This window comes from Misgurnus anguillicaudatus, chromosome 24 (assembly GCF_027580225.2).
Source record: "Misgurnus anguillicaudatus chromosome 24, ASM2758022v2, whole genome shotgun sequence".
Taxonomy (NCBI): Eukaryota; Metazoa; Chordata; class Actinopteri; order Cypriniformes; family Cobitidae; genus Misgurnus; species Misgurnus anguillicaudatus.
Window position 1 is genome coordinate 43,142,041 of NC_073360.2, and position 14,521 is coordinate 43,156,561.

A 14,521-nucleotide genomic window follows, 5' to 3' on the forward strand; every position below is an offset into this window, starting at 1 on the left:
AGTATATTAGTATATTATTGGTGCAACCAAACGCAATTACCAGACATTTTGATGCTGAGAAACCGTTTTAAAAACTTTTTGAGTTGCTAACACGTTAGAACCACTGGGGAACAACACCACTTCTGTTGCCAAAATGCGCGCACGGGATATTTGATCAAGTGGGCTGTAAAAGGGTCTATAGACATTATGTAGCTTCCCCCCTTTTCAGCGCTGCGCTAATTGTCTTTTAAATCCTTCTGTTTCAAATTATTGATTTATTTGGTAGGTAGCAATGTAATAAGCGGGATAATTTAGAGCGAGGCGGTTGTTATAGCGAATACAACCTCGTCAGGCTGATTCAAGCTCCGCTTTGCGTGGGGTCCTGATAAGCCTGGCGGGGTTGTGTTCGCTACAACAACAACCGCCTCGGTCTACATTATCCCTTACATAATATATGCCTATATTTAAATGCAAATATAAATGATTTCAGTGTATAATAAGTGCATCACTAATCGTGTACCTGTCATGTCCATGCTGCTGGTCCTTCCTCATCTGCACCTCCTGCCATAGCGCTCTTTTGACTGCGAAAAAGGTCTGTTAATTTGGGGCATTTAGCTGCATCTTGTGCCAACATTTAAATTTTTTCCCCTGTCTATGTTGCATTCGCACAAAACCAAACCTGACCAAAAGTAAACTCTTTTGATCGGCGGCCGGAATCGATTGCTCCTGGAATTCCCGATGGCCCCTGGTCCCCGTGCTTATTTGGGTTTAAGCTCTGTCTGAAGACCGTTAAAGGCTTATATTTAAGTTATTTAATTGCGCGATTTGTGGTGTGACCGGGTCGGGGTCTTTATGTCAAACAGGCCGGGTGTGGAATAAATTGTTGCCGATGTCGGTTCTGTCAATCACAGTGTGCGGATTATCAAACAGGACTGTGCGTGACTTTGCAACAGCTCTGTAACGCTAAACACGAGCACGAACTTGCACACTACATTAAAACTACAATGAAAGATCCATATGAAGCTATAAAACTTCTTTTTTAACGTATTTTTTAAGAAAATACAGTTTAGATCAAACATAGAAAAGCAATATACTATAAATATAAGGAAAAGTAAATGACAGCATGAAAATGATAAAAAAATACATGTTAGTTTACTGTAGCCTCTATTCTACATTTAAAAAAATTATGTACATTTATAATCATCATGGGCGCCCCCTGCCGCCACAGCTGGAAAAAATCCTAGAGGAAACAGTAACACTGTTAATACTGGAAAAAGAGCCCCTTTGGTGTAAAATGCATTAAGTAATTTTACGGCGCGATTTTGAATGATGACCATTTACGGTAAATAAGGGTTCCCCCTCCCTACAAAAGCCAATTTAACCACTGCTGACACCTGTCTTTTGTCTAATGTGTGAATCTAGAAAAAGATACAGAATCTCAATTCTTCTACCTTCTTTGTGTAAATAAGAGTGAAACGACAATTTAATTGTTTTTTTCTCTTTCAGATGTGAAGAGTGATTCATGTTTGGATATAGAAATAACGTCCTCAACATCAAAAGAGTTACTGACAGCACAAACTCTTTCCTGCATCACCTGTGGAAAGACATTCAGCTCACAGAGACATTTAGAGAGACATGAGAGAAAACACACAGAACAGAAACTCTTCACCAGATCTGAGATCAGCTTTACTACCTTACAAGAGAAGAAACTTCATTCAGAAGACCACAGAGAGAAGAAGAAGAAGAAGCAGTTTCACTGTGAGCAGTGTGGGAAGATTTGTGTCTCTTCCTCTGGTCTAAATGTTCACATGAGGATACACAGTGATGAAAAGCCTTTCTACTGCACTGAATGTGGAAAATACTTCACAATCAAACAAAATCTTGATATTCATCAGAGAATTCACACAGGAGAAAAACCTTACGAGTGTCCTCACTGTGAGAAGAGATTTAGCTGTAAACATAATCTGAAGAGACATGTGCTTTTACACACCAATGAGAGACCGTATCAGTGCAGTGAATGTGGGAAAACCTTTAGGGATTCACGTTCATTAAAATCACACCAGAATATTCACATTAAAGAGAAATTCTATCAGTGTTTACACTGTGATAAATGTTACGGTCATAAATATCAGCTGATAATCCATGAGAGACGTCATACTGGAGAGAAACCTTACGTCTGCGCTCACTGTGGAAAGAGCTTCACTAATTCACCTCAATTCAGAGTCCATCAGAGAGTTCATACTGGAGAGAAACCTTATCTCTGTAGTGTCTGTGGGAAGAGTTTTAGTGTAAAGCATACATTACTAAAGCACAAGAGAATTCATACAGGTGAAAAACCTTTCAAATGCTCTCAGTGTGACAAGACGTTTGCTTGTTCAAGTAGCTTAAAAAACCACGAAAGAGTTCATTCTGGAGAGAAACCTTATCACTGTAGTGTGTGTGGAAAGAGTTTTGGACAACGGGGTACATTACAAAATCACAAGAGACTTCATACAGGTGAAAAACCTTTCAAATGCTCTCAGTGTGACAAGACTTTTTCTAAGTCAGATCACTTAAAATCTCATCAGAGACTTCATACTGGAGAGAAACCATAAAGGAACAGTATGTAAGAAATTTATATAAATGAATCATAAAATGGCCCTGATATGTCACTAGACATTAAGAATTAATTTTCATTTCAAATATTTATATCACTGACATCAGTGGCCTGGCAAGGATATTGTCATTTAAAAAGTGGATTTGCAGTCCTCAACTGATGTTTATGTTGTCATGTTGCATATTGGCCACTAGTTGTGTGATTGCAGTACCAGTTTTAGCTACAAGGTCTGTGATTGCAAGATTGAAAGGTCACGTTTTCCTAATGCTATTTTTTAAACCCTAGTTAGTGTGTAATGTTGCTATAATAGCATAAATAATACTTGTAAAATGATAAAGTTCACTGCCAGGCGATATATTTTCTTTAACAGAATTCGCCTTTCAAAGCTTACAGCGAACGGCCGGTTTGGACTACAGACCTCTTCTTCCTGTTTTAATGACTACAATAGAACAGTTTTTGACTAAACCCCGCCCACAGGAATATGTCAGTCGCCAGCTAAGCTAACGGCAAGGTAATCAGCCTGTTTTGAAGACAGTGAAAACAGCGCTATAGAGATAAGTAAATTATGTGACCTCTAAGCACAAGAGATTCCATACAGGTGAAAGACCCGACAAGACGTTTGCTCTGTCAAGTCACTTCCCTTCTGAAAAAAACCCAATAAAACCTTTACAGAAATTCATAATGGTTTCCATTAAAATACCAAAAAGCACCATTAGCTTTTACCATTAAAGCCACTACAAAATATCATCCTTTGAACTAATTTCCTTTGACCGAACATCTTAAACTAGCAGCGTCTGCGGCCCACGTGATGACCTGACATGATGTCGGTGCCTTAAAATTAGCGGTTTAGGTGCCAAGCGGTTAAAAACTGTATGTGTGTATGTGTCCGGTAGCAAACAAACTGTTCATAACTACAATAGTGTTAATAAAATATGAAAAACAACATGAATTAACACATTTATCATTGTTATGTCACATTTATCTCTTTTAAGAACTCGTTAATTTTATATTGTGTGCTATGTGATTTTTCTAATTGGTTTTAAAGTATTAATGTCATGGGACCACAATGTCATTTATTGTTCATTAACTTTGGTTGGTATAGAACATGGCCGGGTCTACAGGGGGCTGGGAGGGGCATTGCCCCCCATATTTTCCTTCTGCCCCCCCCAAAAAATGTCCAGCCAACCTTAAAATAACGGAGTCTCTTTACACAAAAAACATCTTCTTTTGGCAAGCGCTAGCGTTTACAGATTCCGCCCACTATTGTCTGATTAGCTTATTCAAACCATTGGAATTTTTTCAGCAGTATTTAAGTCACAGGAAAAGTACTACTGTTCTCTATGACGGTAACTAAAAAACGCATCTTTAAAATATATATCAAAAACAATGCAATTTAGTATTACATAAACGTAATAACCCAACACATATTAAATTAAAAAATTTTATATAGTAAAACATGCCCAAAATAGCCCCATATCCTTTCTTAGACTCACCTCATTATTTATTCATGCAAATACAACAGCCAATGGCAAGTCTCCAGCAGCATTTAATGTGTTTGTTTTAGACGTAGTTCTGTTTATTAAAATTAGAATACGCAGTTTGGTTGTGGCATACTATATAGTAGATATAAATGATATAAGATTGTTATACAGTAAATATACAGTATTGTAACAGCTGAGCATCGGGTGCAGTGCAGTTTTAAAATCAAATTTTAGCGGTTTTGTCATCGTCATTCATCAGCTCATTCAGCTCGCGTTTGAGAAAAACTTCACACGCAAAAATCTACAGACTTTTAAGTTCAAGAGGAGCTTTCACTGCGCAAGGTCATCGTAAGGTAAAACGTTGTATTTTATAATGTTGCGTTGTATTATAATATCTAATTTGCTGTGTTATGAACAAAGCAGTGTGATTTATCTTTAGTCTCGTCGCAAATCACACTTACAGTATTTTAGGGCTTGCGCTTTTGTCTGGTGCTGTTATAGGCAAACAGGATAACCTGTGACGAATTTGTCATGCATGTCAAATTGCTTACAGGATGCAACAATATATTATTTAAAGCATTGTGCTTTTTTGTGATATTTGAGGTTGCTGCAGCAGCATGATAGGGTCAGGAATTAATGACAATACAGCTTATCACATATATCACATTGAAAATACATTATTTTAAATGAAGAAAATGTTTGAGAAGTGGAAATAAAGCATCTACTTTTAAAATTTGAATGTGCAAAATGACATATAAATTGCCTTTTATTATAAGACATGCAAAGTAATATTGGATTGAGACATCCATAATTTTAGTGTATGAATCATTTTAGTCGAGAAATGGCTGCCCACCCAAAAATCCTGACTGCCCCCCCAGTCCAGCAAGCCTAGTACCGGGCCTGGTATAGAAACACACTGAGAAAGAAACTGGGCTGGTAAATGAAAGTTTACTTAATTATTCAGTATTTTGTCAGTCTTTCATTCTTTCTAGGAAAGCTAAAGGACCTGTTATTGCATTGAGAGCATCTTGAACAGATGTGTGATATGGTAGCACAATAGAAATGAACTGCAAGAGCTTGTAGAGAGGAGTAAAGACTGCTGAGAGGAACACCAATATATTTTGAATATACGTTGCATACTTGACAAGCTTGTCACATTTTTACTGCACAGAAACCATATATTGTATAACAGGTTTCATTTTACTTCATTATTATGACGATCACAGTTGAATGTAATGTGGTAATAAAAAAGGAATTGTACAGGTTTATGAAAATAAAGGTTTTAAACTTCAACTGCACATTTCATTTGCATATTCAAGAGGGAATAGTTTAAAATAATTTATTTAATTCCTTAAAAAACATATAATCTTAAAACGTAAGTAATGTGATAAAAATTAGAAAATAACCTACCTGATAGAAAAAAGTTTTGCTACTGTATTTGTATATAGCCATGTATAAGGGAGAATACGTTAACCAGATACCCACTAAAAATAGGTGGGTATCTGATTCTTAAAAAAACTAACTTTAGCCTACTAGCACTAAAATCACGATCCACCCTCCATTCAGATGGCCATCCATACGCTTCCTCCAAAACACATGAACAGACCAGACGTTCACATTTCATGTCTCATTCACCAGTGAGAAGCCTTTCCAGTACAAAGTGAATAACAACATAAACAACTGTTTGAAATCAGAATTAGATATAGCACGTTTTCGGTTGTGTAGACGTAGTAGTTTGCTTGTAATTTTGAAAACATAAATATTGTTACGCTAATTCTTAAAGGTACACAAACTACAAAAGCAACATTTACATGCAACCAAATAATCCGTTTGTAATCTCATTGATGGCTCAATCATACTAAAAAGCATTCATGTAAACACCTTAATCAATACGATTCAGGCCGATCGGATGCAAATTTTGATCGTATTAAAAGATGTGGTGTATTCCGATCTTTGATCCGATCATCAGGAGAAAAAATATGCATGTAAATGCGTGAATCGTAGCGTTTTCTCAAACAGATGTAAAAAGACCTTGTGCGCAGAACAGTTGTGCTTAAGTTCACGTCTTATATTTACCTCTTATTTATGTATCACGTTAATCTTGTCACAGAAGCATGCAATAGCAAGGCAATGGCAACACACATTATTAACTTCTGCATGCATGAGCATTTGCCGGTATTTATTTGTTTGGTCTAACGTTACAATAAACAGAAACCAAATACAATAATAAATTATCTCTTTTAAACAATATTACAAATAACTTCAGGCATTATACTGTACAAAGATAACTGTCTGCCACTCTGTTAAGTTCTTAAATATCAGGTAAATAGAAGAAGATAATAACACAACAATATTAACTAGATTCAATACTTAACCTGACTCGAAATTAGTGTACAAGCAATTACATATCACCTTTCCAACACTGCAACAACACTTTTAGACCCTTGCCTCCCGCAGCTGTTTCCCATCTTGTGGAAAAGCAGTAAAGTTACCTAGCCTGGCTAATATAGAATGAGACATGGTCTGGGAACCACATGCTCATGTTCTCGTATTTGAGGCTTTTTAAAAATAAACTTCAAAACTACTTAGAACACTATCTAAGGCCGCATCAAAAAGTAACTTGACATGTCTGCTGCCGTGTTGAATAAACAAAACTGCTTCGGTGTGTCGCATAGACGTCGTCATCGTCTTGCTGCCTCCTCCCCGTTTTGTGATTGGTTCCCTATTTCAGGGGGGGAAATGGTTCATAGTTTCCATGCTAGACTTGCCATGTGAATAAATTTGCACGCAAGGCAGCATGGGGAAACCCGACTACAGTTACTGATGTTAATTTGGGTTTTTGCTCTTTCCTGATCCAGACAGTTTTTGCCGTTGTTGTTTCAAAAGATGTGTTTCGTTTTGTGGCTCATGTGCAGGCTGTCAGTTCAGCAGGAAAGTTGGTTGCCTCTGTTTACAGAGCGGACGTGAACACGCTGATGATGTATGTATGATGTGTCCTCCTGGTCTCTGGGCATTAATTGGGTTATTTGCCCTCTAAGGTGGTTATTACCGGAATATTAAACAGTGCATTATACAGTCTGCCAAACATGTTTTTTTAAATAATAATTTTATTAATTAAAATCAGTATTTTAAAGTGATAATCATGTCAAATGATAATCATCAAGTGTTACTACATCATTCTAAAGTAATTACTTCAATGGGATCAATATTCTATAGTAAAGATCATAGTTACCAACTAGTAATTCCTTTAGAAGGATGTAGTAACACTTGAATTATATTCATAGGTTTTTATACTTAAATTTACTGTCACATCTGTCTCGCGTGCACAATCTCTCTCCCTCAATGTGTACATGGATACAAAGAGGTGACAGTAATTTATGAAAACCTGAATATAGCCCTTACGAAAATGGTTTTACAGAAAAAAAACATGGTTACTGTAGTAAAACACAATTTAATTTTAAAAATCATAGTTAAACCTTGACTAGTGTAGTAAAATCATGGTCATCAGTCATCTCCTGTAGGCAGTGTTTGAATCAACAGTGACTTATATTTTAATATTTGGTGCAGATCATTACACTGTTTATCTTATATTGTGTACACTCTCACTCACTGTACATCCTACTGACACACCAGAAACAACAGAGCCGTAAATCTGCCTCCAGATCTGCAGCCTCCTCATACTCACTTGTAAAGCAGTGAGCGTCTTCTGTCTCCAGTACAGCAGGAGGCGCTGCAGCTCTTTAATCCGCAAATAAACTCACTAAAGAAAGAAAGAAAGAGCGCGCGTGTGATGTGTTTGTGTATCCTCAGTGTTTTTCTCTCTTGCGTGTTTCATTGAGTGTAAACAGAGTCTTGTCTCTGTGTATTTAAGTGTTGAGACGTTAATGATGAGATGTGCTGTAAATCAGTATGAACTGATCTGTCCATGCTGGATATATTGATGATTTCATCACAGAAATCTCTCAGCTGGAGAAAGAGGTGGCGTTACTGGAGACAAAGCTGAGGAGATTTAGCAATTAATCGTGAGGTTTGTACAGCTTAAACATCATTTATCTAAATCAGACAACATCAAATAATTTCTAATCTTACTGTCTGTGTGTGTTGTGTTTTCAGGATGTGGATTGTTGTGAATCTTCAGTGTATGAGACTGATGATGTGAGTCTGGATTCAGTGTGGATGAGCAGAGATCAGAGCCGCACACCACAGACACTGCTGGACTCTAAACTCTCTGAAGAGAAATCCAGACACACACAGAACTCCGATCTCAGTCTGACTTTACTCTGTTATACTGAGTCAAAGCTCACAGACACTCAGGACACTACAGTGTGTGACAGTAAACAGAGCTTACAGGAGGATCAAACCTCCACAGAGTCTCTGGATTCTGTCTGTAACGCTGGAGAACAGCAGCAGATCCTGCAGACCAAACTGAAGATGTGTTCAGTTAAACTCATCGACTGCACGAACCTCATGATGAAGATTAAAACTGAACCCACAGAAATCAAAACTGAACCCACAGAAATCAAAACTGAACCCACAGAAGAGGAAGATCGCCCTGATGAAGATGATGACTTTATTACATCAGGTATGTCTCCTTAATTATTGTTGTGTTTTTAACATTTTTAACTGGGAGCACCTATTTTGGGTTTTCAGTCACAAACTCACTGAGTTTAGGATATCTTTAATATTTATTGAGCAACAGGTATGTAGGCTTAAAGGGTTAGTTCACCCTAAAATAATAATTTGATCATAAATCACTTACCTCCGTGTCCTTCTAAACCCCCAAGTGCTCAGATTGTCTTATGAATACATTTGTAGATATTTTTGATGAAGTCCGAGAGGCTTCTTTCTGTCCAAATGACTTCAGTTAGTTTCAAAATTCTCCAGAAAATAATGAAGGTCGTGCTCTTAAACAGGAAATAATATATAGAATTATTTGTACATCTTTGAATAACTGTAAGAATATTTCCTTTAAATATAATTTTTGTCATATAAAGTTTTAAAGCTCACGTAACACACACTGTTTCTGCATTTCTGATGTTAATCTGGAGTACCTATAGAGTAGTATTACATCCTTTTTATCTCTGAAGAGTCTTTCAGGACACTCCACTACAAACAATTACACAAAGGAAATAGACAGCATTTGCACAAACACTGAGTGCGTTTTCATGCACAGAATAAGTGGATAACTATCAAAAATCTGCTTATTATAGAAAACTGTTTTCATGCGTTTACAAGCAAATCAATAATCTGGCTATGCAGACAACTGCGCTTACATGGGACTTGAAGAATTCAAGAAGTTTTCTCGCTGGCAGTGACTTCACCACCTATAGTACATAATAGTTGATCAAAAAGCCGACGGCATATATCTGTCTAAAGCTATATTGTTGTATCTCTTCTCGGGTCTGCAGAACCTGTAAATGTAACATGAGCTTCTATTTTAACAGTTTCTCTGCCAACTGCTTTAGTCGAGCGGAGACTTTTATACGTTACTTTGCGCTTACTTCCGCGTGTGACGTTTATCTTTTATATGCGGAGATTAGGGCTATGCAAAATATTGTGATAGTTAGCTGTATCAATAATGTATCGATATTTCGATCTCTACTATTGATATTTTTAAAACCCATCAAATCCCTCTGTGTGCGTCAAACGACCTCCTCCGCCACTGCTGTAGTTGTCACTGTCCAGTTGTCTGGACATGATTGTATCGTATCATGACCCACGTATCGTGATACGTATCGTATCGGGAGGCCCTTGCCAATACCCAGCCCTAGCCTAGATCACTTTATCAGTTTATTAAGCTGTGCATGTAAACGGACTCACTGTCGTTTTCTCTTCTTTAAAAAAAGCTGTGGAGCATTTTCGTCACCCTAATTTTTGATTCCTGTTTTTTTTTGCTTGTTCTAAACTTTGTTTGCAATGGTGGATTGGCTACTTTTCTTCACTTATGCTAATTATTTTTATTTACTGTAAATGTTGCACATCAGTGATGCCCTGAATAATTTAAACAATAATTTATATTGCGTGTCGGAACACGGTCAATACTTTGAAAGCTCGGTGGACACGTGCGCCAAACGCAGGGAAGCACGCCCCCTTGTCACGTGACGTGTAGGCACGGATACAATGATGTTTCCGAAAAAGTGGATCATGGAGACATTTTAATTGTTCACGATATCGTCATATATCCATTTATTCGCAACACACGCTCCGGACCATCGCTTTAAATATCCCATCACTAACAATGACCCAGCTGTAATAACAGGACTGACACCTGACTTCTGTCTTATGTGTGAATCTAGAAAAAGATACAGAATCTCAATTCTTCATCCTTCTTTGTGTAAATAAGAGAGAAAACACATTTTATTTGTTTCATGTATTTTTCAGGTGTGAAGAGTGATTCATGTTTGGATATAGAAATAACATCCTCAACATCAAAAGAGCGACTGACAGCACAAACTCTTTCCTGCATCACCTGTGAAAAGACATTCAGCTCACAGAGACATTTAGAGAGACATGAGAGAAAACACACAGAACAGAAACTCTTCACCAGATCTGAGATCAGCTTTACTACCTTACAAGAGAAGAAACTTCATTCAGAAGACCACAGAGAGAAGAAGAAGAAGCAGTTTCACTGTGAGCAGTGTGGGAAGATTTTTGGCTCTTCCTCTGATCTAAATGTTCACATGAGGACACACAGTGATGAAAAGCCTTTCAACTGCACTGAATGTGGAAAATACTTCACAACCAAACAATATCTTAAAGTTCATCAAAGAATTCATACAGGAGAAAAACCTTACGAGTGTCCTCACTGTGAGAAGAGATTTAGCCGTAAACATAGTCTGAAGACACATGTGCTTTTACACACCAATGAGAGACCGTATCAGTGCAGTGAATGTGGAAAAACCTTTACGGATTCACGTTCATTAAAAAAGCACCAGAATAATCACATTAAAGAGAAACTCTATCAGTGTTCACACTGTGATGAATGTTACGGTTATAAATGTCATCTGATAATCCATGAGAGACGTCATACTGGAGAGAAACCTTATGTCTGCGCTCATTGTGGAAATAGCTTCACTAATTCACCTCAATTAATAGTTCATCAGAGAGTTCATACTGGAGAGAAACCTTATCACTGTAGTGTCTGTGGGAAGAGTTTTAGTGTAAAATGCAGTGCATTACTAAAGCACAAGAGAATTCATACAGGTGAAAAACCTTTCAAATGCTCTCAGTGTGACAAGACGTTTACTTGTTCAAGTAACTTAAAAAAACATGAAAGAGTTCATTCTGGAGAGAAACCTTATCACTGTAGTGTCTGTGGAAAGAGTTTTAATCAAGGGTCTACATTAATAAATCACAAGAGACTTCATACAGGTGAAAAACCTTACAAATGCTCTCAGTGTGATAAGACTTTTTCTCAGTCCGGTCATTTAAAATCTCATCAGAGCGTTCATACTGGAGAAAAACCTTAACACTGTAATGTTTGTGGGAAGATTTTTAGTCAACAGTGAAACTAACTTAAAGTCACATTTTCCTAATTCTATTTTTTAAACCCTAGTTAGTGTGTAATGTTGCTATAATAGCATAAATAATACTTGTAAAATGATAAAGCTCATTGCCAGGCGATATATTTTCTTTAACAGAATTCGCCTTTCAAAGCTTACAGCGAACGGCCGGTTTGGACTACAGACCTCTACTTCCTGTTTTAATGACTACAATAGAACAGTTTTTGACTAAACCCGCCCACAGGAATATGTCAGTCGCCAGCTAAGCTAACGGCAAGCTAATCAGCCTGTTTTGAGGACAGTGAAAACAGCGCTTTAGAGATAAGTAAATTATGTGACCTCTAAGCACAAGAGATTCCATACAGGTGAAAAACCCTTAAGTGTGACAAGACGTTTGCTCTGTCAAGTCACTTCCCTTCTGAAAAAAACCCCAATAAAACCTTTGCAGAAATTCCTAATGGTTTCCATTAAAATACCAGAAGGAACCATTAGCTTTTACCATTAAAGCCACTACAAAATATCATCCTTTGAACTAATTAAACGTCTGACCGAACATCTTAAACTAGCAGCGTCTACCATGTGATGACCTGACATGATGTCAGTGCCTTAAAATTAGCGGTTTAGGTGCCAAGCTGTTAAAAAGTGTATGTGTGTACTCTTCATAATAGTGTTAATAAAATATGAAAAACAACATGAATTAACACATTTATCATTTTTATGTCACATTTATCTCTTTTAAGAACTCATTTATTTTATATTGTGTGCTATGTGATTTTTCTAATTGGTTTTTAAAGTCTTAATGTCATGAGACCACAATGTCATTAATTGTTCATTAACTTTGGTTGGTATAGAAACACACTGAGAAAGGAACTCTTCAGATTATTTAGTAAATGCTTTGTTCATTTTTACAATGATTACGTCTCATGACTTCTACTATAGGCCTTTTCTCTGGGCTGGTAAATGAAAGTTTACTTAATTATTCGGTATTTTGTCAGTCTTTCATTCTTTCTAGGAAAGTTAAAGGACCTGTTATTGCATTGAGAGCATCTTGAACAGATGTGTGATATGGTAGCACAATAGAAATTAACTGCAAGAGCTTATAGAGAGGAGTAAACACTGCTGAGAGGAACAGCAATATATTTTATTTATTTTTCTATGCAAGGACAATGCATATTAACATAACAGCACAGCTGTAAAATATGCCAGAGTTAGCCGAAAGGCTAGTTTTCATCTGTAGTCCTAGGCCAGATGTACAATAGGCACCCTGAAAACAATTAATAAGTAATAAGTAAAATGCGTTAATAATTACATGACTAAAATACAATAAACAATACATTTGCTACAGCAGCAAGTAAAGATACCAACACAGACATGCAACAAAACATTCATGTGCTACAAGCTTAAAAGGAGATGCAGCTAGAGGCGACAGAACATACATAAGCACAAGCAACAGTCTCTGCCATGCAGCTAAAAGCGACTAGAATGCAGTTAGAAGCGACAGGACACACAAGAGCACAAGCAACAGTTCATGAGACAACTTAAATCACTATTAAAAAAAAAACACAGTAAATAACATTTATCAGTTATAATACAAAGTTTAAAAGGAAGAGTACACATAAAAATGCATCAATATAAAATTAGATAAGAAAAACATGCTGGATGACTCAAAAAGCAGTGAAAGTTCAGTGCTGACATGTTTGATTGCTAAGGAGCCAACGTTTTAATGTTGAGCGGAATACATTGTAATTGTTAATTTCTCTAATTGATATTGGAATGTTATTCCATTCCTTTGAAGCTTTCATAGAAAAGGCTGACTGACTAAAGTCATTTTCCTAAATGGAATGACACAGTCTTCTCTAGATGTTCCTCTAGTGAGATGACTGGTATTGGACCGCAAACCCAGGAACTCACCAAGAGGGAGAGGAGCCAGGCCATGAAGGATTTTATATGCTAAACAAATATTTGTGAACTTAACAAAATTTTCCCAAATTAATAAATTATATTTTAACAGAATATTGCAATGATGAAAGTGACGTGGTCTCTTATCCAGAACTTTAAGTGCTTGTTTATATAGGGACTGCATTGGTTTCAAAGTGGTATGGTTGGCCAGGGACCAACTGGTGAGGCAGTAAGTCATATGCGAAAAAATCTATGAATGCATAAACATTTTGGCTGCTCGGCTGGACATTGAATTTCTGATAAATCGAAAATTTGATAAATTCAATTTTACTTAACTGTTTTCATGATATGAGAATTAAAATTAAGCTTAGGGTCTATAAGAATACCGAGATACTTAAATTCTGTAACTATTTGAAGTTTTTCACCAGATATTACAATGTCCAGATTTCTTGTGGGGTTGGCAGTTTTAGTAAAGAACATACCAACTGTCTTAGAGACATTTAGCTGTAGACTATCCTGGTTTAACCATTCGCTGATCTTTACCATAGCGTTTGTAAGTTTAGTTGCCACTTCTATTTTTGATTGTCCATGTATATATAGAACTGTGTCGTCTGCATACATTTGAATATTTACTTCTGGGCACACACGTGGTAGATCATTAATATATATGCAGAACAGAATAGGGCCCAGGATTGACCCTTGGGGCACTCCAGTGGACAATTGAAGAGAATCAGACTGATAGCTACCAATACGGACAGTTTGTGATCGGTGATAAAGGTAAGATGATACCCATTTAATAGCATTATCCGAAAAGTTGAATTGAGAAAGTTTGAAGAGTAAAATGTTATGATTTACAGTGTCAAAAGCTTTCCTGAGATCTAAAAAGATGGCTCCAACAACTCTATTCTTGTCAAGCATTGATTTAAGATTTTCAATGAAAAAGCAGTTAGCCATCTTGGTCGAATGATATACTAGTCAACATTTGAAGTGGATCAAAAAGGTATATAAAAGTTGTCCTAAGACAAGAATGGGTAATAAGGATTGGTTTTATGTAAACTTTTATT

General features: G+C 36.7%; 1 protein-coding gene across 6 annotated transcripts in view; it reads left to right on the top strand.

Annotated features, from left to right (window-relative positions):
- Positions 1 to 14,521, top strand: part of LOC129437071 (uncharacterized) — a 121,882-nt gene that overhangs the window by 68,451 nt on the left and 38,910 nt on the right. For 3 of the 6 annotated variants that reach the window (XR_012367912.1, XR_012367909.1, XR_012367908.1), the window contains exon 3: positions 10,438 to 12,182. Coding sequence is in view for 1 of the 6 variants with exons in the window: in XM_073863499.1 (XP_073719600.1) it covers positions 1,486 to 2,573 (1,088 nt within the window). In the remaining 5 variants the exon portion in view is untranslated. Of the gene's footprint in view, positions 1 to 1,485; positions 5,343 to 6,843; positions 8,084 to 8,169; positions 8,639 to 10,437; positions 12,183 to 14,521 lie in introns of those variants that run through there. The other 3 variants (XR_012367911.1, XR_012367910.1, XM_073863499.1) reach the window with 3 other exon arrangements.